Source organism: Propithecus coquereli, unplaced genomic scaffold (assembly GCF_000956105.1).
Source record: "Propithecus coquereli isolate 6110/MARCELLA unplaced genomic scaffold, Pcoq_1.0 Scaffold99, whole genome shotgun sequence".
In the NCBI taxonomy this organism is placed as follows: Eukaryota; Metazoa; Chordata; class Mammalia; order Primates; family Indriidae; genus Propithecus; species Propithecus coquereli.
In genome coordinates, this window is record NW_012156284.1 from 478219 (window position 1) to 504549 (window position 26331).

The 26331-nt window shown below is 39.9% G+C and overlaps 1 protein-coding gene across 3 annotated transcripts in view; it reads right to left on the reverse strand.

The window, feature by feature from the left end:
• AFF2 (AF4/FMR2 family, member 2) overlaps nucleotides 1-26331 on the reverse strand; it is a 491308-nt gene that overhangs the window by 6719 nt on the left and 458258 nt on the right. For all 3 annotated transcript variants that reach the window (XM_012665266.1, XM_012665264.1, XM_012665265.1), the window contains 7 exons: nucleotides 22613-22835; nucleotides 17692-17981; nucleotides 17069-17132; nucleotides 11842-11978; nucleotides 7751-7822; nucleotides 7301-7394; nucleotides 4949-5001 (listed from right to left, as the gene is read on the reverse strand). In XM_012665266.1, the coding sequence (XP_012520720.1) occupies nucleotides 4949-5001; nucleotides 7301-7394; nucleotides 7751-7822; nucleotides 11842-11978; nucleotides 17069-17132; nucleotides 17692-17981; nucleotides 22613-22835 (933 nt within the window). The remainder of the gene's footprint in view (nucleotides 1-4948; nucleotides 5002-7300; nucleotides 7395-7750; nucleotides 7823-11841; nucleotides 11979-17068; nucleotides 17133-17691; nucleotides 17982-22612; nucleotides 22836-26331) is intronic.

Below are 26331 nucleotides of genomic sequence, written 5' to 3' on the forward strand. Positions count from 1 at the left end.
GAGAGATTTGGACCATTTCTACCAACAGAACTAACTTCTGGTATGTTCTGGTCTGATGGGGGAAGTAGATCCTTACACTTGCTCTGCGTTTGTCTGCTATAAGAGGGTGTGAGTGTATTCCTGCCATATCTATGATTTCTGAGATATTTTCTTACTTCTTGGTAGAATGATTTATTCTCAAGGTAGGAGTGGGATGAGGAGATGTCCACACTAAGGGGCTTAGACAGAGAAGAGTTAGCTAATGACAAAAAAGCAGTGAATACTTGGTTTCTTTGTTGTGGTAGGTTGCAAATGTTATTTTCTAGTCTTTTCCCGCAGTGGTGGTCATTGACTCTTAAGTGTCAATTTATGGCAAGAATGGAATATGGTCTCACTTGTAATCTCTAGAGAAGATGACAAAGTTGTCAAGTGCCACAAATGTTGAAAGAGGGACTGTGGGGTGCTGGGAAGGAGGTACTGGAATACCAGGAGACCTGAGCATGTTCTCTCCCCTTGCTGAGCCTTACTTTCTTCAACTGAGAGAAAAAGTTGGATTCAATGATTTCCAGCCATGTCCAGAGTCATAAGGGAAAGAAAATCATCTCTCTTTACCTTGTACATCTTGAAAAGCCCTTTTCCTTTTCAGCTGATCACATTGAGGTGTTATTTAGGAGTTCTCTTCCCTTTCCATTCCCTATTTTCTTTCTCTTAAATACTCAGTAGCAGAAGCTAGAAGAGCTAGAGTAAGCATTTGTTTTGGGTCATTACTATTCTCACACTGGGCTCTAAGATCTGATGTGTTCTGATGAGCACTTGCACACCTCATGTTGTACTCATGAAATGAAAAAAGTTATTATAAATCCTGCCTAAGAAATTGTGACTGTGGCTAAAAGAAGGCTGATGCAGAGCTCACTCACCTTGGTGTGCTCTCCAACTCCGACTTGGCTCTCATCACTGCTTAGGGTTCCCCTTCCTGCTCTTTGTATGTGTCTACATGCAGATCTCGTCCTTTTCTTCACACTTCCATGGCACATGCAAATGAGCATGCACACACAAGCACATGCTTCCCACCACTTTTGCCAACCTACCATCCTCTCTCACCTCTCAGCCACACTCACCCCCTTGCTTTTTCTCAAACTCATCAGGCATACTCCCTCCCACTCCAGAGGCCACTGCCATTCCTCTGCTTGGAAGGTGCTTCTCCCAGATATGGGCATGGCTTGATCTGCCATCCTTCTCTAATGTCCCTACTCAAGATTCAAGATTGTACAACTTCTCCCTCCCCTCTCCACAGCAGCCCTTTCTGTCTGCCTCCCTTGGTTCCATTTTCTCCATGACATTTACCTTCATCTAGCATGCCACATATTTGTCATTGTCTTTGTCCTCCAATAGAATGTGGCCTCTATGAGGGCAAGAGTTTTTGTCTACTTTGCCCTGTGCTATACCTCAGCATCTAAAGTAGTGTCTGGCACAGAATGTGTCCTCAATGAATACAAATTGAATAAATGATTGGATTGCTGTTATTCCTTATTTACAATCCACTGCATATAAAGTGTTCTGGAAGGAAGAAGGAGAACAATGTGTATAGCATAAGGATAGAGTATATGTTTGTAAAGGATCAGGCAGACTGTCTCATACATAGAGGGCATTTGATGAATATTTGGCGAATGAAAGGATGCATGGTACCTTATTGAAAAAGAGCTAATGATCTAACAGAAGAGCAAAATCCTATATTTTCTGACAATGTAGCATAAGAGTCAAAACTGAAGTACAGACCAAGATCTGTGGGGCAGGATGACTTATGCTTTCCAACTTAAAAAGGCAACAATGAAAATAATACCAGTGGCACCAATAGCAGCAGTCAGCATTTATTGAGCAGTTACTGTGTGCTGAGCATAGTGCTCAGAGTTTCACAAAAGCTCTGCGGGGAAATGTCTGCTACCACTGTTTCACAGATGACAAAATGGCTTCAGAGAAGTTCAGCTCCTTCTTGAGGGCCACACAGTTGAAAGAGCAAAAGAGCCAGGATTTAACAATAGGTCTGTTTTCCTCCAAAGCCCATTCTCTTTCCATCCCACCATGTTGCCTCAAAGTCCTACCATCCACCTGACTAAAGATTTTATCTGACATGAGTGTCTACCTCTATCCTCTCCTTCATGTCCACATTGCTTTGTTTCCACCCCCCTCCCTGGGCTTGTAGGCATCTCATCTATGTTCACATAGGCACAGCACTCTGGAAACTTGGAGAGAATCTTTTGCGTGGTCTGGATGGTTCCTTCAGTGACCACCAGACTCCTTGTGTTCCTTGAACTGGCTAATGTCTCAAACAAGTGGAGATATCCCTTCTTCTAACTCTTTCAATGTGACACCTACATCCACCTGTGTACTGAAATAGCTCTTCTGAAGACCTCAAAAGGCCTCCTTCTTTCAACATTCAATAGTCTTCCTAGCCCTCTTTCTTTTTATTACCTCTCTGTGACATTTGAGATTGTTGCCCAGCCCTTTTAAACTCTCCACAATGTAGCTTCCATAACTCTATGCTAGAGGTTGGCAAATTGGCCCTCCTGTTTCTGTATGGCATGCGAGCTACAAATGGTTTGAAAACATGAATATTTGCAATCAATCTGACGAGAAAGGCAACACTAACTTTGAACTCCTACTAAGCAAAATGTTATTCTAAAAAAAAAAAAAAGAAATCTTCTTCTTAGTAGACATATTTCAAAAATTATACTTAATTATTAATATATTTTGAATTTTGTCAGTGGAAATTTGTGTGGAACTTTGCTTTCTGTCTTATATTCTTCTATATTACTGTGGAAATTTGTTTTCTTTCTTATATTCTTCTATATAACAGACTCAGTTTTACCTCTTAGCTTGCAAGGCCAAAAATATGTAGTATCTGGCCCTTTATAGAGTGCTGACCCTTGTTCTAAACCAAGTAGATTTTTCTGCTCCTTCTGCCAACTGCTTCTTCTTTGTACTTTCTTTCCTCAGCCTCCACAGAGGCTGGATCCTGAAGGTCTGTTCTCAATCCCTTGCTTGTCTATCCAGATACTTTCCTATGCAGCCCTCATCCATGGAGAGCTGGCCATGCCATGACCACCTCTGGGCAACTGACTTCCTAATTGCTGGCTGGCCTAGGAGTGTTTGAAGTCAGAGAGTGAAGCTCATGGAATGTGCTGTGAGAGGCCCTTTGCAGGGTACACTATGCTCATTGACTGGGAAATCAGGCCATAGTCTTGCTTGCAGACAAGAAGCCCTTCCTGGCCACACAGGGAGGCCCAAGCTCTTTCTCCTGGGCTCCCACAGCACTTTTTTCAAACCTGTCACCTCCCTCTACAGGACTGTGTGCTTCTGGTGTGCAGGCACCACATTGAATTCAGCTCTGTGTCCCCAGCCCCTGGTGCTACAGATGTGCCTGAAGTGTTTGCTGAATGAACAGGATGTAACCCCTGGGCAACTGTTCTGAGTTGTCTCATTCAAAAGCTCTATGGCCTACTAAAGGGAGTGTGCTTTCTTCAGACAGAAGCTGCTTAAAAAATCATTTCAGGAGGCTTTTCATGCGACTTCACAAGCTTAGGATATGTTTGAGTTCTTTCGTTTTGGAATTAAAAAAAAAAAAACAAAACATTTTTTTCCCCAGTGATCCTTTAATAGCTGCTTACCTGACATTGCCCTTGCTTTACTTTGTGCTCAGAGAAAACAGCTTTATCTGAGCCTTTCCCTGGTTATTTTTATTTTCTGAACTTCCAGAGAGAAGCGTTCCTTTCCCTTTTGTTCATCAATGTAAGAGTAAGACCTAATTCAACAATTTTAAATGGTGTTTCCTTTCACTACAGTAATTGAGTTAATGCGTAGGTTTTAATGGATCTTTCCTTAGCTCTGAATATTTTTATGATCTCAAAGTAGAATTCATTGTCCCACTGCTTTTGGAGTATGCTTTGTAGATATTTATAAAGTGGCGGTGGAGACTGTTTTACTCTTGAAGAAAATGTTTTGATTAGAGATGCAAGAATTTTGAAATGATGAAAAATTGAAAAAGCAGCTTGAAGTTGTAAAACAGGCTCTTGGCAACAGTCTATGTCCACGGTCTTTCTGCTTCTCTTTCCACTGCTAGGGGGGAAGTGGGCTTAGGGTGGTGAGGAAGGTTTGGGAATCAGAGGAGAAACTGATGCTCAGACAAGTTAGCAAGGCTAACTAGCTACATAAGAACTGGGATTCAAACCACTTTCTATATGAAATGTCTCTTCAGTGGGCATTGGGTCCAGACCGTTCATTTTAGCAAGAGAGAAACAAGCCCAGATAGAGGAAGGGGCCCACTTAGCTTACCCTGTGAGCCAAGGGCATCCTCAGAACCAAGTCAATGGTTTTTGGACCCTACTCCTCTGCTCTTAAGACTGACCTCCCCCAAGCAAAGAGAACTCTAAATAAGGCCATAGGCATGAGTGAGTTCACTGAGCCTAAGATCAGCATTACAGTAAATACTTTTTTATTTTAGGTCAGGGTGTCTTAGTATTAATAAAAAAGTCATCATGAAGGCTTGGATAATTGGCTGACCGAGTGCCTTCACATTTTTAGCACTATTATGCCTTTGGTTTTATTAAATAGCACTTATCATATATCAATGAATATTTCATCGGTCTTTCATTACTGAGTGAATCATTGACAAATCACTGCAGTAGACTTAACTTTCCCCTGCCTCTCTGAAATGGCATGGTGCTTGCCATCTCATTAGAAGATATTTTTATGGCTATAATTTGGCTTAAAGATCAAATAGCTAAAGAATTGGAACCACATCATTTCAAACTTTTCTGTCTTGTCATTAGCTGAAACCTGGCTAGAATTTTTTGTGCACAGAAATGACTGTAGTTTCAGAATTGACCTTTGCTCCTGAGTTATCAATGTAAAATATTTAGGGTCTATTAAATCACTCATTTTTGTGAAAAAGCAATTTTCATAAAATACTTACTTTCCATTGCCTACCCATGGAGATGGTATCTGAGCGACTTTTGAAGCATTTTGCTAAAAGAGAGAAAGAGAGAGGGAAATAAGGACATCTATTTTGTGTTTTATTAATTCAGAAACAGATGGAAGTGTGATTTAGAGTACATTAATATTGATTGCAGCATTTCGGGATGCAGAGCTGGGATGTATGTGCACGTCAGCACACCACGACGCATACTCGATGAAAATAGCTGGTTAGGATAATTAGTGGGCTCCAATCAGGACCATGAAAGTCACTTGATGAAAGATCTTATATACTAAAAGGCCCAGTGAAATCAGACTCGGTTCTCCAAGAAGTGGTTTAATTATCCTCATCTGAAATTTATTCTGCAAAACAAGCTCTTCAGAGTACAAGTAAGCTTTTCACCTTTAGCTCCACTCGCAAACTTTTTCCCTGGGATGCAGGGTGGACTGTAATTTCTAATATCCCGGGAATGTGCCAGAATCAAATAGCATTTTTCCCTTTGTTTGTTTGTTTTGAGGAATCACCTTGATTTGCTATCTTTCTATGCAAATCCTCATGGCTGAAGATTTTCTGTGTTTAACAAGGTTCGGAGCTGCATTGCAATGGAATGCTAAACATTCTTTTGTATCTCTGATGGAACTGGGCTGGTTTAAAGAATGGGCCTCTTTGTATTTTCATAGCCACACTCTTGTGGATCAGAAGAAAATCTGACATTCAGCATTATCACAACAGGACAGGGATCAGGCTCATTATAATGGCCTTGCCAGGTTGAAGCTCAAGCAGCACCAATAGCCACGACACCTGTGGCATTGAGCCTGCCTCAGACCTGCTCTTGGCAGTCACAGCCCAGATGATGTTCTCCTCTGCCTCTGGGCTTCCAGCCCAGCCCCATTTGCAAAAGGGGTGTTGTTAGAGAAAGAGTCAACATTTTCAGGAGTCCAGTAAGAATGCAAAGCTTCCCTGGAGCTGCAGAAACCCACACTTAAGGTATGTTCTGCACACTCCCGTTTTTATCCTCAAAAACCCTCAACATACTTCTACATGAATGAGTTATTTAGCATTTGCTTGGAATTTTGCAATTCCTTAAAAGCTACACAGGACAGGCCAAAGAGGACAGATAACTAGGGCAGTGGTTCTCAGAGTGTGATAACATGACCAGTAGCATCGGTATCACCTGGGAACTTGGTAGAAATGCAAATTGTTGCACCTGGCCCCAGACCTACAGAATCAGACACTTACAGGTGGGGCCCAGTACTCTGTGGTTTCACAAACCCTCCAGGGGATTCTGATGCTCGTTTAAGTTCAAGAACCACCTTTCTAGACAATAGGTTGACAGGGTAGACATACAAAGGGATGGTGAGATGATGTATGTTTCTCCCTTTCACGCACATGAGCACTAGCTTTATGGAATTATGGCTCCACCATATAATAGCTGGGGAACTTGCTTTTTCCCAGCGAAGTCACAGTGTCCTCATACAGCTGTGTACCACCACTCACTGGATATTTGATTGGATGTTTGATGTAAGGTCATGATTTGATTCATTTCAAACAACTGCTTTGGTGCAATTTAGCCAAAAGATCTCATGCACTTGGCTATATATATATATATATTCCTTTCTTTTGGAGACCTCTCCAACAGAAAGAGCATTGAGCCTCCCAACTCTAAATCATGGGCCACTGTTGGAGGAGACAATGGCCGGGCCTAGCACCAGACTGCTGCTTACAATTTTTATCTGGGCTCATTCCCAAATTTTGGCATTGCATTTTGTGGTTGCCTAATTTTTTTTGTGTGTGTGTGTGTGCAAGGTAAAAATGCCAACTCTCTACATGATGGCTTTATCTGTTTGTCTGTTTTGGTAACCAAGGCAATCAGTTGTCTTAAATTGCAGCCACCACACTCCAAGACTCCCCATGGCCAAAGGCCTTCCAGGGGTGTGGATGTCCACTCAGAGCCAGGGTGGCAACAGTGACTTCTCTCACCTCTGAGAGATTCCTGGACTGACTTCTCATTTAACAAGAGACTTGAACTATACCAGAGCCCACCTTGCAGGGCAGGGCAGAAAATAGCATCCCTCTAACTGCAACTAAGAGGCTGCCAAGGGCCATTTGGTCAGTCTGGAAAATAGTCAGGGGGTTGTACTATTGTACCTTCTCTCCCTGTAATCAAATCAGATGTATGCTCTTTGCTGAGCCCCAAAGTTGGGATGGAAGGGCCATGGCTGGCTGGGATGACAGAGGTTAAGCCTTTGGCAGCAACAACCTTGTCTTTGTCATTTGACATTTAATAACATGCCAGCCATGATTAGTGATTTTATCACCCTGTACCTATAAATGATACAAAATAGGAATTACCTTAAAATATTCCATCAGTGATCTGGAGTACTTCATAGCATGGTCCTTCTTCAATTTAAACATCCTCAAGTAGAGAAGTGATAAACATCGGTAGCTGTGGTGATGAGGAGAGGCTTATGTTAATGCTAGTGCTTAATGAAACCTATAAACTGTAAGAAGAATGCTGATTCATAGTTTGCAGTTACTCCCCTATGGTTAGATTGAGGAACATAAGTAAATAAAGAAAAATTTTAAAAGGGAAGGGGTAAGCATTAAAATCCCATTTTGATAAGGGTATAAATTAGGAGAGTAAATGTTTAGTGAGCGACTGAAGAAATCCATTAGTTATCCTTTAATAGTTTAATGGAAAACAAGAATAATGATCTGGGGTAAGCAGCTTAAGTTGATCTGGAGTTTTCAAATCCTACTGTGACATTTCAGCAGTTTCCTTGTAGCCTCCATGGGACTCACCATAATACTGCTAGCTTTTTGTCCCCATCCGAAGCCAACGGGCTTGCAAAGTTCTTCAGCCTCATTGCATACCTTTGAAGAAAAAGGAAAAGCTAAAGTGGAGTCTCTATTACCCTTCAGAAATTCCCAAAGTCATTGGTATTCTGATCGCCTGAATGAGTTAGCGCCACATTTGCTCTGGGTGAGAGGACTGACTGGCGCATGTGGGCAGAAGCATGCTTTCCTGAACACACACACAAAATAGGGACCAAAACAGCACAAGAAGACTGATATGACATATAAAACTGAGCTCCAGAGAAAGCAGCTAAATCATAAGGCCACATTATATGACAGTGCTATAGAATTACTGTTAGTTTGCATGTGTGTATAAATACTGGCAAAATACTGTTTCTAGGAACATTCTAGCTAAACAACATTATTGGTTTTCAATGAGAGGTGGACAAAAATGTCAGTCTCAGTGCAGTTTATGACAGATGAGGTAAATAATATACAACCATGTTTGACATGAGCACGAGGAGACCTCAATCGCACTGTTAAACGGTCTTTTCTAATGGCTCAGGTTTTGAATATATTCCTATAAAAAGTGGGGTTTTTTTTAAAGGAAGGTCGATTTCACAACATTTTAAGGCCTAAGCGCCCTTAATTTATGATGCTTGTATATTTTGTCTTTCCATTCTCTTTAATTGTTACTACTCCACACTGGGGTGATAAAAAATTGAGTAGTTCCCATTTTTTATTTCTAGCCAAGCACATTCCATTTTGGGCATTTAGACTCTTGAAAATCAATTCAGTGCATAAAATCATTGTCTGAGCTTTAATGCAATTTCACAGGTACTTGTGGTAGAATAAGTAATGGAGTTCAGTATGGCAGAAGGAAGTTGAAAATTCTCATTTATGAGAAGGCAATGGAGAGCCTGCAGGGCTACTGTGCTTGTATGCCCCACTCCTCACTTTCAGTAGCCTCCCCCAGGGCACTGGGGACCCGAGGCTTCCTCCCCCCAAATCCCACCCCCACCCCACAGACTCAGCCTGCCTCATCAGCATTCTAGCCACCTAGCTCTTCCAGTTATTGCTCCAGTTCTGTTGAGTGAACAATTTCCAGCAAAGGGACTTGTGCACTTGATGTGGGTCCTTTCTTTTGTTGCAATATTAAGTAAAGAGATTTTTATTATGTAATAAATCTAACTTTCTTTGACAGTTGGATCACTGAAATGTCAAGTCATTGTGATGCCCCACTTGTTTTCACAAATATATTTCTATTGCAGATTCCCAGGGTCCAGGGCAACTATAATTACTTGAATGAAGAAGAAAATGGGGCACTCTCTCTGTAGCCAGCATACTGTCAGGGAGAGAGCAATAAAAATCTCTTCAACATCATATTGCGCTACTAAAAACTATGTTCATATTACAGTTACCATCTAATTGCAACCACATTTGAAGTGACTTGATAGTGGAGTTTCAATTGCTTAAATGGACCAGAAGACTTAGTTGCTTTAACTTATTTTGTTCCCAACTGAAATTTCTCTCATTAAAAAGATTATACACACATGCAATTTACTGAAAATATAAAAAATGTAGAGGAGACACACAAACGAGAGATGTAAAAATGGTGAAATCTGAAAAAAGCAAAACTAAACTGGTGAAATCTGAATGAAGTGCATGGAATGTATCAATGTCAATGCAACGTCCTGGATGTGATACTGTGCCATAGTTATGCAAGATGTTCCCACTGGGGCAAACTTGGGTGAAGGGTACATGGGAACCCTCTGTATTAGTTCTTACAACTGCATGCGAATGCACAATTACCTCAAAATAAAGTTAAAAAATATTGACTTTAAAGTGAATGCCTGTAAATTCTCCATTGACTTTCAGGTTCCATAGAAATATACTTCTATGGGTAGTAAAATATCATATAATGAAAAATAAATCATGCTTTTTCTCTAAAGAACATAATTTTGTAAATAATTAATGGAAATAAATATTCTTTAACTATTCCCATCACACTTTTATCATAAAATGAAATTTGGTATTTTGCTTTTATATTTTTAAGACAGCATGTGTTTTCCTAAAGGAAAATTAATAATAAATAAAAATATATAGAGAGGGAAAACACCCATCATCTCACCCTGTATTAGAGCTATGATCTCATTTCCCTTCCAGTTTGGTTCAGATGAATATACACACTTTCCATGGTCGTAATTGTAGTGTGCATGTAATTCAGCAGCTTGATTTTACTTTAACATCATATTATAAATATTTTCATATGGCTGCACAGTCTCCTTCATTGTTGTATATCAATGGCTACAAAGAATTTTGTTGAGTATACTACTATGTAATTAATTACTTTTCTATTATTGATTATTTGGTTATCTTCTAATTGTACACTATTATATATAATGCCAAAGTGAACATCGTGCAGGTAACTTGTTCTAGTATTACAATTATTTTCTTCCATAGAGGACATTTAAATTTCTAGAAGTTGAAGTACTAGAACAAAAGATACGAATGCTCATTTTTATGGCTCTTCTTATGGAATGCCAAATTGCCTTCAATGTACTATGATCAATTGCCACTCCCATCAGCAGCATAGGAGAGGCCTAGTTCACTACAGGGCTTTTTCTTGTTGTTATAGTTAATGCTAAGTATTACCATTACTATATTTTATATTAATTTAAAAAGTGCCTTGCTTTAATTTGCATTTTTGAATGACTAGGGAACATGAATTGTCTCCATATTTGTTCACTAATGTTTTCCCTCAATGGTAAATCCTTATAATTTTTGCCAGAATGTTCATCTTGTACATCTTTGAAAATCTTAGGTAGCCTTGATTAGACATTAAGCAATCAATTTCCCCTTGAAAGCTACGGAATGATGGTGGTGGCTTCCACAGCATATAAAGTAAGTTGAAGAGAAATACTTCACATCCTTCTCTGGTGCCTAGTCTCAGAGCAGTGCAAAGAAAAAGATGGCTGACTGGCCTGATGTCCTCGTAATCACCCAAGTTTTGTGGTTTTAACTAACTTCTGATTCTATGTGAGCAGAGTTGCTTTTGATTTTTTATATAGTTTCTTTTCTTTTGGTCTTTTGGAATGCTTCACTGGGAAAATATGCATGCTAAACCAGTCCAATATTTGTCTGAAAATTTAGGTCCAGACATCCTCAGATTTGTAACAGTTTATGCAGATACAAGCAAGATAGTAAAAACCAGTCCTGGTATTATTGATTAATCGAGCCAGAGGAGACTGGGACATAAGAGCCTATCAGGTAAAAACTGCTCACTCAATCAGAAGTGATTATTTAGTCCATCCAGCGAATGATGGTGCTTATCCACTATTCAGTCAGGGGTGGATTAAACTATTTTATAAATATTTGCAAATTACTGTAAAACACTAGAACGGATATTTCTTCTTCTCCTATCCCTTCCTCCTCATCGCCTAGGAATTTTTTGATAACGTACAAATTCTACACCACCAAGATCAACAGGCCAGAAAATTTCATTTAAAATGTAAATGAAAGCAATAATATAAGCAGTTAATATACCCTCTTCTGTTCTCATCCTCACATCTCTACTCCCACCCCGACAACTACCTTGTCTGTTTCCCTTATCCCAGATGTATGGAAAGTCTACTCTGCACCTGCAGCCTTAAACACCAACTCTGAGTTGGAACAGTGCCCCTCCCTTTTTAACAACTAAGATAAAAATTCTTAGAAAACATGGTTTTTAATAGAAATACAGAGAGCACCACTTTTTTGAATTATAAAACTGCACCTTTGAAAAGTCAAGTTGACATTAAATGGTGAAATAATTATACTTTCCTTCCACCCACTACGTTTCCATTTTAAAGTTATGAATATTGCAAATTATAACACTCACAATGTAACCTCTCAAGGGGATAATTTATAAAAGCAGTGTCCATCAATTATAAATTTTCTGTGACATTAATAAAATGGCAAGAACTAATTATGATGACTTCTAAGAATAAGATGCCTTGGACAAATTATTAATATGTGGAAATGATATTTTTTAAAAACATAGCTTTTAATTCTAGCTGAAATGAGCTTAGGAAGATGACTACAGAAAGGCCATTCACCTGAGGAGCTCCACAGTCTCAGAGTACATGGTGTATGGGGACTTTGCTTCCAGAGGGTCGCGTTCCATGGCATTGCCACATTCGGTGAAGGAGAGGGCGGCATCGGCATAATTCACAGCTTTGCCAAATTTCTCGAACTGAAACAGGAAGATGACCTGTCAACATGATACTCCCTCTTTTCTCCTTCATATGAAAGAGTGGTTTACAACTGGGGATAGTTTTGTTCCCTCCCCACGGGGAACATTTGGCATTGTCTGGAGACACTTTTATTAATAGTTTTCACCATAGGGGAGAGGGGGGAGCTGGTATGCAGGGGCAGAGATGCTGCTGGACTTCCTGCAATGCCCAGGACAGCCACCACAATGGACAATGAGCTAGTCCAAGATGCCAACAGTGCCCAGGCTGAGAAACCCTGATGTAGACAGAGGACAATGTATGAATTGGTATTAACAATGAAATAACTGTTTAAGGTTCTATTGTCATGTCACGACAATGAGGCGGGTTCAGAAGAGAAAAATATAGCCATGGTATCATATGTGGTTTGTGATATTGTTATTGTTGTTATGATTATCTTTTTGGTGGACCAGAATCCAAATTAATGCCTCAAGTAGTTTCTATTCATTAAATTTACTAAACTTACTGGTCATTATAGTATCTTATAGACGGTGCTTGAACTAAGCTCTGCTTTTTATAAGCCTCATGGACAATGAACACACACAGCCTTTGCTGTAGAACTCTTTGTGAGCACATCAACCCCACCTCCAGGAGGAGAGTAACAAATTGATGGCTATTGTCATGAAAAATGTGAAGTTGTAGTATGACTGTTGACAATAACCACGTCACTTTCATTGTAAATGATAGTTTGAAATAGTGTGTCAAAAAGCCAAAAAATATAGCACTACTAAATATTTTAATTTAGTAAAATTTTATTGCAAAAGGTTTTAGCCCTGATAATGGTCATGATTAAACTAACTTAGACATACTGATTTCTTTTTTATGTGTAATGAATATTATATATGACACTTTTATAGTGAGTATTTTATAACAGGATTTGACATTTTCAATTTTTGATAGCAGGATGTAAGAATTCCACTAATATGGCATTTTATGTAAAAGAACCAATATAATGCAGATTTAGCTACTTTAATTTTCTTGTATACCTTTTATCAAAATATTTTCTATGCAACTGTGAAAGCTTCAATTCTCAAAATGGCAGAGTAGCTGTCTCTAGCAAAGGATTAAGTACAACTATAAAATGATTAGTTACAGGTCCTGTAGAATCTTATTGTAAACGACTCTCTTTACAATAAATGTTCTTCAGCTTTTATGTACTGCAGGAATTCTGTGGTTCCTTTTCTGTATGCTACTGCGGGGAAATACCAGTTTTAACCAAATTCAAACTGATTTTATGAAAACCTATGTATATGTATACAACCTATCTCCTTTCCCTCTTGCCTTATAAGATAATTTTCTTAGGTTATCTGGCTCTGATTGGCTCTCCCATTTGGAAATTAATCTTTACATGCTGAGTTTTGAAAGTGACTTTTCATTCATAACCCCATAGCTGGAAAGATCCTTAAAGATCATCTAGCCCAAGCCCCTCCTTCTCCAAAAGGAGAAGAAACTGAAGTCCAGCGAGAAAATTACATGACCATGGTGCCAATTAATAGCAAAGTTATGCCCTGTCCCTGGACCTGTTTCCCCATCCATGAAATGAGGGGCTTGAACTACAAGGGTGTTCCTTGTGCTAGTACAGACATCAGTCTAGTAAACATATAATTCCTCTGAATGTTTCTCCACCTTTTTTTCGTTATCACTACCACCCAGGAACTTTTTTACATACTCCCATACTCAGCTCTCCATATCTGTGGGGTTTGCATCCATTGATTCAGCCAACAGTGGATGCAGATCAAAAATATTCAGAAAAAAAGAATGGTTGTGTATTGAACACTTTTTCTTGTCATCATTCCCTAAAAAATATAGTATAACAACTATTTATAGATCATTTACATTGTATTAGGTATTATAAGTAATCTAGAGATGATTTAAAGCATATGCATAGGTTATATGCAAATATTAGGCCATTTTAAATTAGAGACTTGAGCATCCATGGAGTTTGGTATCCAAGGAGGGTCCTGGAACAAATCTTCCATGGATACTTAGGAATGACTATATTTTTTCACATACCTCCAATGAAATTTTAATGCCAAAAATATATTTATTATCTCTCTGTACACTGTGACCCCTTTGGAGGGTCACACCCCATTGTAATATCTAAGACTTTTTCATCCCACCCCAAAAAACAATTTTTGCCCCGCAATTGAGGATGCATCCTCTAAATGGATTAGACCAAAATGACTTGGGGTGACATATAAACACAACCCTGGAAGGTAGAGTGATATTAATTCTTAATCATATGTATGTATCTCTGTGGCTCTGATTTTTCTCAGTACTTCGAACATTTCATCTACATGGTCTCCTATGTGCATTCCAGTCTTTATCAGCTTATGTGACAGTTTGTCAAAGGAACATCTATGTCCTTCCTTACCCCAATTTTGACAGAGAGCAAACTCCAGAGCACTTCTGCAGTGCCACAGAGTTGAGAACATTCAGAGAAAACTTTTGGTCTTTGATCCAGCAGCATTGCCATCCAATGCTTTTAAATCTCTTGCCACCCATACAATGGTCACAGGCAGTCTTCCTGGCATCTCCAGTGGACCTGGCACCCAGCCTGCCTTGTCATTTTTGTCTGTGGGAGCAGGGTAAAATTTTTTCTAAGGGGCAATTCACATCACAGAAAGGTCAGCTGCAGACAATAGCTGAGCAATTTGGACCACAGGGGGAAAATGACAGACAGTAAGGAAGCAGCAGAGCTAAGTTTTCCCAATGTCAAACACTATGGGATAGCTATGTCCTGGCTGGACACAATGCCATGATAGAGGACGCTATTTGTTAACTCAGTGGGGTTGTACTGATACCGCTAATTGTTCTGGGATTTGGTCAAAGGTGAGAAGGCTGAATTTAGAGCCTTCTCTAGGGCAGTGGTTCTTTTTTTTCTTTTTTTCAGCATATTATGGGGTACAGATGTTTAGGTTACGTGTGTTGCCCTTGGTTCCCCCCCCCCTCAAATCCATGTTTCAAATATGTCCATCCTTCGGGTAGTGCGCATTGCACTCCTTGTGTATACAAATACCCGTCCCCTCCTCCCTCCTCCCCCCTCCTCCCGCTGCCCTCCCCCTTCCCCAGCATCCAATAGATGTTGTTCTGATATGTGCATTTATGTGTTGATTAGTTAATACCAATTTGATGGTGAGTACAAATGGATCCCGTTCTTCTGCTCGTGTGGTGTCCCACTTTGGATAATGGGCTCAAGTTTAATCCAGGAAAGTGTAAGTGGTGCTAGATCACTGTCATTTCTTATGATCGAGTAATATTCCATTGTAAACAAATACCAAATTTTGATAATCCACTCATGGATTGACGGGCACTTGGGTTGTTTCCACATTCTTGCAATAGTGAATTGTGCTGCCATAAACATTCGGGTGCAGATGTCCTTATCGTAGAATGTTTAGTGCTCTTTTGGGTAGATGCCTAATAGTGCTATTGCTGGATCGAATGGTATTTCTATTTTTAGCTCTCTGAGGTATCTCCAAATTCTTTTCCACAGAGGTTGCACTAATTTGCAGTCCCACCAGCAGTGTAAGACTGTTCCTGACTCTCCACATCCTCGCCAGCATTTGTTGTTTTGTGATTTTTTTGATAGAGGCCAATCTCACCGGGGTTAGGTGATACCTCATTGTGGTTTTGATTTGCATTTCTCTAATGATTAGAGATGTTGAGCATTTTTTTATATGTTTGCTGGCCATTATTCTATCTTCTTTTGAAAGGTTTCTGTTTATTTCCTTTGCCCATTTGTTGATGGGGTTGTTTGATTTTTTCTTGTTGATTTTTTTGAGTTCTAGATAGATTCTGGTTATCAGCCCTTTATCAGATGTGTAGAGAGCAAATATTTTTTCCCATTCTGTGGGCTGTCTATTCACTCTAATGATAGTTTCCTTGGTAGTGCAGAAGCTTTTTAATTTGATTAGATCCCACTTATTTGTTTTTGTTGTTGCGGCGATTGCTTTGGGGGTCTTCTTCAAGAATTCCTTACCTAGGCCGATGTCTGAAAGGGTCTTCCCAACATTTTCATTTAGAGTTCTTAAGGTTTCATGCCTTAGGTTTAAGTCTGTTATCCACCTTGAATTGATTTTTGTGAGAAGTGAGAGGTAGGGGTCTAGTTTCAGTCTTCTGCATGTAGCTATCCAGTTTTCCCAGCACCATTTATTGAAAAGAGATTCTTTTCCCCAGTGTATGTTTTTGTCAGCTTTGTCAAAGATTAGATTACCATATGCAGATGGTTTCATCTCTGGATTCTCAGTCCTGTTCCAGAGGTCAATGTTTCTATTTTGTGGAACTGGCACAAAAAATAGGGCAGTGGTTCTTAAATGGCTTCACTTGGGAATCACCTGGGGAGCTTTAATACTCATGTCTCGGTCCCAGTCCCAGAAATTCTGATTTCATTGGTCTGGGGTGTGGCCTGGGGATCAGGGTTATTTTAAAGCTTCCCAAATGACATGTTGTTCAGACTCACTGTTAGGAGGATCAACCAAGTCAAACAACTCAACATTTCACAAATGCATAAATGTTGAGTTTATCACTGGTCTAAGTGGCCAAAACTCTTGGGAGGCAGCTAAACAAAGTATCTTGGGAAACCCAGATGACAGCATTTCCTTTCTCCACTCAGGGTCCTAGCCTGACTGTGGGGCTTGCTCTGGAAACATGTCACCAAAATGCAGCAAGGAGCTGAGTTTTTCTACAGACTCACGTTTCCCAAAGTCAAATTTTGAAATCACTTAGCCAGCTCTCAACAACCCTCCCTCTCGCCACACCAGTTCTGGCTTACTGGGCCCAATGGGGGCTCCCATCATCTCCAGTGCAGTTTCAAAAGCCATTTCAAATTCCCTTTAAGGATAATGACAATAGTATATGCCATCAAGCTCCTAAAGTTGGGGCAAGGGAAAGAACGGTGGGAAAATGAACAATGACAGGACAATACAGCTCAAAGAACTTTGGGAATTATGGTGTACACCACCAAGCAGGTTTGGGCTGTTAAAGTACCTTCTTTGTTTTCTTTCAAAGAATAATGTCTTAATGGGAGCCAAGCAAAGAGAGGACAGAAACCTACCAGTGCATCGGCTTTGTGCTTCAGCTTCTTAGCCTCTTGCATGTAATAATCAGCATTGTGAACCCTAAACAAACAAAATGAGCTCTTTCAGAAATGAGTGTTTTATCTTTCCTTAAAAGACTGAACAGTCAAAGTAATTTTTTGCTACAAATCTATTCCTATACAGTGCCTTGAAAAAGGCAGTCTAATGCTGTCATTCATATCATCACCAACCTTGAAATAATACTGTAAATGAAATCTGAAGTGCATAATGGCCCATTAGGATAAATAACCACATCCTCCAACCCCATCCATTACAGTTATCCAAACAGATCAAATGATACATAGCTACACCTAGCACACGGTTACATGTGAAGACATGGATAAGAAAGGACAAAACAACCTAGAAGTAAGCATCTGCCTTTGGAAACAGTAATAAAAGCTCCATGATTAAAATGGGCCAGAGGCATTTCTTGGTGGGGACAGAGGTGGAGGTGGGGGGGAGGAGATACTTTTAAGGCTGTAGAAGCTGATAACAAGGTCTTTTTTGGGGTGACGCATGCATGGCACTAGAAAAGCCGTACTGCCCCCGCCCCCATGCACTACTCCCAAACTGTGTCCATGATAATCTGGGGATAACATACGAATCATCAAAAGTGAGCTTGGGTCTCCGGACATTAGTGCTGCTGCTGGACAGAAGGGGCAGAGCTGCCCAGGACGTCATCTCCAGGTGACTGCTATCCATGAGGCCAGTAGTGATGGTAGAGGTGATGGTGGAAATGGTTGTGGTAGTGGTTGTGGTGGTGGCCGTGGCGGTGGCAGTGGCAGTAGCTGTGACAGTAGCTGTGACAATGGCAGTAGCAGTGACAGTGGCAATAGCAGTGTTGGTGACAGTGACGGTGGCAGAGGCTGCCTTTTTTAGAGTGTCTCCCTCCTGGGAAAAAGGAGGACAAATAGCTTCCATTAGGTCCAGATTTTTAGAACTGTCTCTTCACAACTGTTTTGAATGTCAAGCACATTAGGAAAGAAGGCAAGAAAAAGAAAACAATGCACATGGTTTGAGAATAAATAGGTGACCCTGGTATATTTGATGAACACCATGAATCAACAGATTTTGTTCTATGATGACATGAAACCCCAAGCTAATCAGAAGCTGTGATTACATAGCCCCACCATCCCATTAAAAAAGCCATGGCAAAGGTCTACATCCAGTAGGAAATTTGAGAGGAGAGGGGAGGAAAAAATATAGAGAAGAGGAGAGAGGAGGAGGGAGAGAGAAAGGGGGAGAGGGAGGGAGGGAGCGAGGGAAGGAAGGGGAAGGGAGAGAAAGAGAGAGGGGGAGAAAGAGAGAGATACTGAAATTGAATAAAGTCCTTGACCCTGATGTGGATATCTTTCATGAGCAAACCAGCCCGAAAGCTTTCTTTAGGGTAAGTAAAAATCTTCAGATCACTCTGCAAAATAGTGGATACAGTTCAGCAAATACCAGGAAATTATACTGCAATTATTAATGTCCCTGCTGAACCGAAGCTGAAGCAGCCCTTTTGCTCAGGTGAGGCACTTGACTGGCTCTGGCTAAATGAATGCTATGAATCTTGGGATGGTAAAGTCCCATTTCAACCAGGTACAAAATCAAATGAGTAAGAGACTTATGAGGCCTTCACTCTGAACTGTCATTGTTGTAGAGAGGATGGAGAAAGGAGGGGATAAGATTTGTAATTATGTGATGGTGTGGTGTCACAGGACCACCTGCTGTGTTCACGTGGCTGACTCTCCCCTCCCTACCTGGACACAGTGGGACCCTCCTGACTGTTCTTCCTCTGATCTACTTCCCAGGGGGCCTCCTCCTCCTCCTTCTGCTCTTCTAAGTTGGTATCTCCCTGAGGTTGGTACACCCCAAAGTTCACTCCTCAGCTGTCTTCTTTCTTAATCAGATTTGTCAATCTTGTATGTGTTGGCCCAGGTTTAACAATAAGCAGATAACTCCCAAATGGAGACCTCAATCTTACTCTCTCTCCAAAGTTCTAGACCTGCAGTTACTACCTCTGGACAGTTCCATAAAGATAGTATCTCAGATTTCTCTCAAACCAAATTGATAACTGAACCAGTTCCCTCTTTCTGTTAATGGCAGGATGGTCTACCCTGTCATCAAAGCTGAATTTCTCCATGTCAGTTAGGAGTTTTCAAATTGAGTTTGGCCCAGTTCCACAGGGACCTATGGTAGTCCCTGGACTAGGGGCATTGGAACTGGGAAGGTAGGGACTCCCCTGCTTGCCTTCTATCTTAGATTCTCTGTTTCATCAGCCTTACATATTGAAGTTCTATAAATTATTTCATTTTGAAAAATGATAATGCTTCTAAAATACTTTTTGAAAACCATTGCTTTATTTCATCTTTAATTTCTTCCTCTCCATTACCCTTACCCAGTTAATTACAAACGTCTAATCACTGTATTTCCCCAAAATCTCTCAAACTTGTCCCTTTTGCCCTTAAAGCCTCAAAGTACGGGCCCTCATGGTTTCTCATTGAGACTAACAAATAGTCTCCTGGCCTGACTCCCAGCCTCTGAGCTAGCTAATCCTTCCGCCCTCAATCTCCTGCCTGCCAGCAGGAGCTTCCCAAACAAAGCCCCACGCATTTCACTGTCCTGCACCCAGATGCAAACTCAAGGCTGAGACTCTTTTACTGGCATTCAAGGCCCTCCCTGATCTGGCTTCAGCTTTCTATCTGATCTCTGACTGTTCTCTTCTATGGACTTCGGCTCCAAACAAACTGAACATGCCCCCACTTTCTTCACTTTCCTAATTTGGTTAAGGTGGAGTTTTAGATTTCTAAAACCCTTCCCTTCATTTCTTTCTTTTTTTTTCACCTGTGATAATTTACTTCATTTATTATTTTTACTTTATTTTAAAATTTGTGATAAAATACATATATCATAAAGTTTACCATCTTAAACACATTGTGTTTATCTGCTTCATTTTGTTTTTAAACCCTACTCATCTATTATGGCTCAGGTCAACACATGCCTCCTCCACCAGGAAAGCTGCCTTATATCTACAGCCAGAAGTGCTTTATCCACCTTGGACCAATCAGAGGCCTGTCTCTATCCCTGCCCCAAGACAACAATCACCAGCTATTTTATATTCTAGTCCTTTGAGCACATGTATCATTGTTCACCTTAGACTTAGAGCACTGGGCTGTGGGGGGGTGGGATAATGTCATAAATCAGTATTCTCAGTGTTTGCAGAATGGATGCATGCATGTATGTGTGAATGCCTGCCTGGGTCAAAAGGGTCATTTTCAAGAAAAAGCCAAATGTAATGTACTCCGTACATCCATGTGGATCTTTTCCACTTGATCCTGGACCTTCTGATTATCAAAAAATTCTTATCAGCTAGAGATCACTGAGGTAAATGTGCTAAGAAGCTACACCTCTACAAATTGTTATGGTGGATGTGGAGAAAATAAAGATGATCATGGATTTTATTCAATCCAAATATGTAAAAGAATCAGAGCTGTAAGAAACTCCTAAGCCAGCTCCATGTTTTCACTGCCAGAGCCAGACTGGCCAAAGAGTGGGGTCAGCCCAAGACCGTGCCACTTGTCTCTATGGCCAAGATATGTGGCAAGAACCCTGAAACATTATGTCTACCACACACAGCATTGATGTCAGTCCTGGTACACATGACTGGATATGGCTGAATTCAGCCATGATCATGTAAGTTGTATAAACATGGCATTTGTCCATACTCACCAACCCATTGAGTCAATAAAGAGGACTTCATGCCTAAATGGAATAGAGAAGACTCTGAGAGCACAAAATTGCAAACAATTTTGGAGCTGAAAGAAGCCTTATAGATCATCTAGTCCAATCCACTCATTTTATGATCTCAGAGATGTTTCATGATTTGCCTAGGGTCATGGAGCAAATTTGTTGCAATGCTAGCACTATACAAGTTAAGAATCAAATCTCTTAACTCTCAGGCTAAGGCAAAAATTATCCCAGAAAGTCTTCCAGGTTTCAAATCATTAATAGGAAGAAGAAATGGCCCAAGAAGAGGCACCAGGTGCTCACTCCTATCTTAGGGGAACCCCAGTGATTTCCTTAAAAAGGATAATGCATTTCTAGGAGCAAATGTTATCGTATTTATCATGTTTCCCCAGTAGTTCTTACCTCTTGTGGAAATGACTTTGTAGATTCTTGTAAGCATTAGCATTGTCATAATAACATCTGTATTATTTACAACACCTAATTATTTGTGACAATATACTAGGCACTACATAAAGAGAATTCCCTGGATATGGCACCTGTCCTCCAAAACCTTGCAATAGAAGAGAGTATCAGTAGTTTATAATACTAACTACATTCAGGATGAAAAATAGGATGGATAGTGTAATTACTGTTTGAATAGTTGGTTCAATTCCCAATATTATAGATCATCATCTTTAAATGTGTATGCAAATATTATATGTATGCACACATATGAATTTTGTATAAAAATGACTTCATACTAGTGTAATTTTTTATATCAGCAATAAAATTCACCTACATATGTATGTCATCTCAATTATCTCTGAGGATGGAGGACTATTAATTGGGGTCTTTAAAGCTCAGAGGACTCATGGCCTTTCGTGGAGTATTAAATGGGCACTTTTGCTTCAGGGCCCACAAAGTTGGCACCAGACATGTGGAAACTTATTTTCACTCATTTGCTTTTAATATTACATTTAAAAGAGACTAGATGCATATGGATGTTATATCTGCATATACATGGAAAGGCAGATACATTTGTCGTTAATATTCATTAGCAGTACTGTTGCTGATGATTTCCAGAGTTCATGTACCTATACCTGAGACAAATGAAAAGATACTGTGTTTGATACCAATGATACAAGTGATACAAATTTCCAATTATCTATGCTAATTGAGCAGTAGTGCAGAAAATCCAAAGGACTGGATAATCCTTTTGTTGGGCTTAGAACCATTATTGTTCAATTTTAGCAACAGATTTACCTTTTAAATTCCATCCCATTTAGTCACTATTTTTAAAAAAATTCACATTTTCAAAGCTGAGTGGTGGGAAGATGCAACTTGAAGTTCCATCCCTAGTTTAGTGACCTTGGGCAATCACATTTCATCCATTTGTTCTTTCATTCACTAAATGATCGGTGCCTACCATTTGCCAGATGCTGTGGTCAGTATTATGGAAGTGTCCCTCCTACCCCCAAGATATGAAGAGACTAGACCAAAAGATGTCCAAGACCCTGAGTCTCTGCATGTGCAATCCATTTGGGGAAGCAAAACAGAAAATTTATACAGAATGAAAAATTCATCCTGAGTTGGAATAATTGACATTTGAAATAATGGAGAGTTTGTGTATTTGTACACACCCAAACACACACACACACACACACACACACACACACACACACACATCCCTATATTTCCTCTCTGCCTCTTCCTGTCTTCCCCCTGCAACATCTCTATCTGGTCAAGTCAAGTTTGATGAGCTGTGTTAACTTGTTTCTACCTGACAATTATAATATTTCTTCCAAGATGCTTACATTTACAGATATCCCTTTGAAAGTAGCACAGAATTTGCCTTCACTTCTCTTAGGTTTGGTAGAGGTGATCTGTCCAGTCATGGAGATGTTTTTGTCTTGACTGAAGGGACCATTATTGCCACTGACATTTCTACGGCGTGGAGGGTCCTCTGGCAGTGGGGAAAGTGGAGGAGGGAAGAGCTTTTCTTCCTTTCTTCTATTTGCTCTCCTGGATGAATTATTTCTGTGGAAACAAGAAGTGTATGGTGTTATAAAGTTTTATCTATATTCTGATTTCCCCCATTACACTGGTACTTTCAGCTAAAGCTATATTTTAATTGATGACCCTTTATTTATGGTGAAGAGTATGCATACAATGCATACAGACATAGATATAGAAATTTTTATAGGTATCTCTCTCTATATATAGATAGATGCATACATATGTATCCAAGAATAAACACATATCTTTGAAGCAGAACTCCATGACAAATCTAAATGCCTAATAGAGTGTGCTATAGTGTGATATTTGCAACCTCTCAAGATTACTGTTAATTAGATTTTTATGGAAAATACAATACAGACTTTAATCTCATCATTTTTCAGGATTGTTCCTACCTATTTTGCCCTAGGACTGTAACTGCACAATCATGCAATAAATGGTATAATAAACAATCAGTGGAAGAATATTTTCTTAAGAAATATTATGGTTATACATTACTTAGAAAAAATAATGCACTAAATACTATTGTGATGCATTGCAAATTGTATGTACAAAATGTTCTACTACAACACCAAGGCACAATGAGCCCCTGACCTTAAATTGTTATGTCGAAATACTGATGTACTTCACTTTACAAAACTACATTTAAAAAATATTTTTGGTCATATTGACACAAGACATCTGCAATCCTAAAAGTATTCCCATGCTTTCAGATTGATTTATCTGTCCATTAAATGGGCACAATCAAATAGACTGAGACTTCAAATAAAACAGAACAACTAAAACCTTATGCTAGCTGCTTAACATGGTAATTGGGTCATGGATTTTCATTTTAGTTACTGTCTTAGACTAATCAATGAAGATTACTTGAATTTTAATCTTTTCTTAGACAACTAATATTGCATTGTGAGCCATTTACTTTTCATGATTATTGACTATAATTTTCAATAGCAAATTAAGTCAGCAAGAATTTACGTTTTCCTCTTGGTCAATTTCAGTCAGTGTCTAGAAATACAGATTTATAATATCTCAAAGCAACAAATCAAAGATGAACAAACGTTCAAGTGGTCTGATTTCCTGAAATGGTAGAAGTCGATGCAGTCTAGTTGTCCCACTTCCACTGTGTTACCCAAATTTGCCAACTGTAATAACATATGTCATCTTTTCCATCTTTTGTTTCATAAATGTGGCCCATGCCAATTTTTGTCATGTAGTAAATTTTTTAAAAAATTTTTACTGTTGCTGCCATTATCTTAATTGATTAAAATTAATTTTAAAATACTTGCCAGTAGATTTTAAAAATTGCTTTGACATGTATAACTATTTTAAGACAGTTGTGATGCCTGAATAAAATGATGGTGAACATATGAATTAAGTTTCTTGTCCATGAGGAAGCTCCACAAACATTAGACCATATTAAGTATAAATAATTATGGAAGCACTAGATGATTGGGAATTTACATATACAGATTTCAAGCATTGCTGTGGCATCTACAGGAGGTGGATGGTTTGTTAGTTGTAAATACTGTCCCTCTGCTTGAGCTGGCTGAGAAGCCAGTGGGGGCTGCAAGGGGAAGATTTGCTTCTGAGAGGCATCTGATTTGCCATTGGCTACTACAGTCACACAAAGTCTTCCCATCTGCCACTGAACTCACCAGCAGAGACTCAGGGAATTCTGTACAGGGAACAGTAGTGACCTGGCCCCCTTTAAATCTGCCTGATGGTGACCTAGAACCATGGGGCCTTTAATGATTTCCTCAGTGAAATACACCCAGGGAGCATCTTCTAGAGACCACTCTGTCACTGTTATGGTTTCCAACTACAAGAACAGCTTTTTCTTCTTTGGGTACCTCTTTCAATAGGCCAGAGGAGGATAAGAGACAAGAGATGAGCATCCCCATCCCCATCCCATTGCCAGAGGTCCTGCTGATGGTTCAAGCTCCAAAGAAGGGGGGACAGGCTCAGCAGGGTCCTTTTGCTGGAGGATGGGAAACCCCAGCTGTAATAGTCTGTTGTGGCATCTTTGCTAGGTTTAGAATATTCATTCAGAAAAGTGAATGTTGTCTCATAGAAATTTCCAAGGATTTGGTTTGAAAGGTCAGTAAGACATAAAGGAGCAGACAGAGTTTGAGGAGAGGTTTCCCAGGAAAAGACCCCTAAGAGGGCAGTCCTTACTTCATTGTTCTACTTCAGGGATTTTTCTTGTGCTTATCTGTTTGATAAGCAGAAGAATATGATTGAGGCCCTTCCTGAATGATAAATGCTACAAGGGAAGCACTGCTTTCCCATGTACTAGAAAGGCAGAAACACTATAAGGACTGTGCCTTAAGGATACCATTTGATAAGGACCAATTCAAATGACTAGACCTTTACTTAATACTTGGTCATCTCTCTTCCATAAGATGAGGAAAATGACAAGCCACTGGGTCACTTAGGGAGACTAGCAGAGGGAACTGATGGGTGTGGCAACACTCCACTCTCCCCTATCTCTTCCTTTTGCCTTTAGGTGATCTGAATTGGTCGAAGCCAGGGAACTGAGGAGATGTTGCCACCATAGCTATGCCACTTTAGTCCTTCCTTCTTGGAAAGGAGGAGGGTCCTGGAATGATCATGTGGGCCCATTAGGATAGCATGCTTCCTCACATGTCTGGTCCAACCTGAGGTGAAGAATGTCAGCTTGCTCTATTGGAAAGGTCTCTAGTTCTGAGAACTCCAAATATGTGAAGGGGTGTTTCACAGCAAAGTTATTATATCAGCAAATATAGACACACCCCACAAGTAGCTACCAATCCTCAGGGAGAGGGGAAGCCCAGGGCTCAAATCTCCTTGTTACATAGAGCAGATCTAGTAGTAATCAGTCTTTTGGTACCTTTCATCTCAAAACAACAAAAATCCAGACAAATGTAAGCTGATAACTTATTTCCGACATCTTATCTGTGGCAGATTGATGCCATATCACTGATGTTAAACAGTAATCTTTGAAATCAATTGTTAGTAGCAGTTAGCCAGATTGCCTCTCTACTATGGGCTGCTAATAGGCTCCAAAACTGGGCTTTGATGGAAGTAATCTCTAATGTTGAATGAATTTATGGCAATAATTACTCAGACAGAATGGTTCAAGTAGCCGATATGACTGTTAGTTAAGTGATATTTATAGACAGAAGGAACTCGGTCACAATGCTTGGTAGAAACAGAGGGCAGGACTTCTCTGGGGAAGGCTGATGCTATTTGAGTCAAAAGGGGACAAGGAAGCCTCCTGCACAACTCTCGAACCTTCCACACATAGAAGGGAGAAGAGATACCAGCCAGATGGAATCAAAATATCCCTCCCTAGCTGGCTTTCCCTGACACAGAACTATCCCATGGGGAGAACAACTCCCAGACAGCTTATCTCTCTGTCCTCCCCAAAGATGTCATTCCCCTGGCCTCTGTGGAGTTCAAGATGTAGCCACTGGTCCTCAGGCTTTGTATTAATGTTAAGTACTAACATCAAAGAGGAAGCAGCTGTGTCATCCTG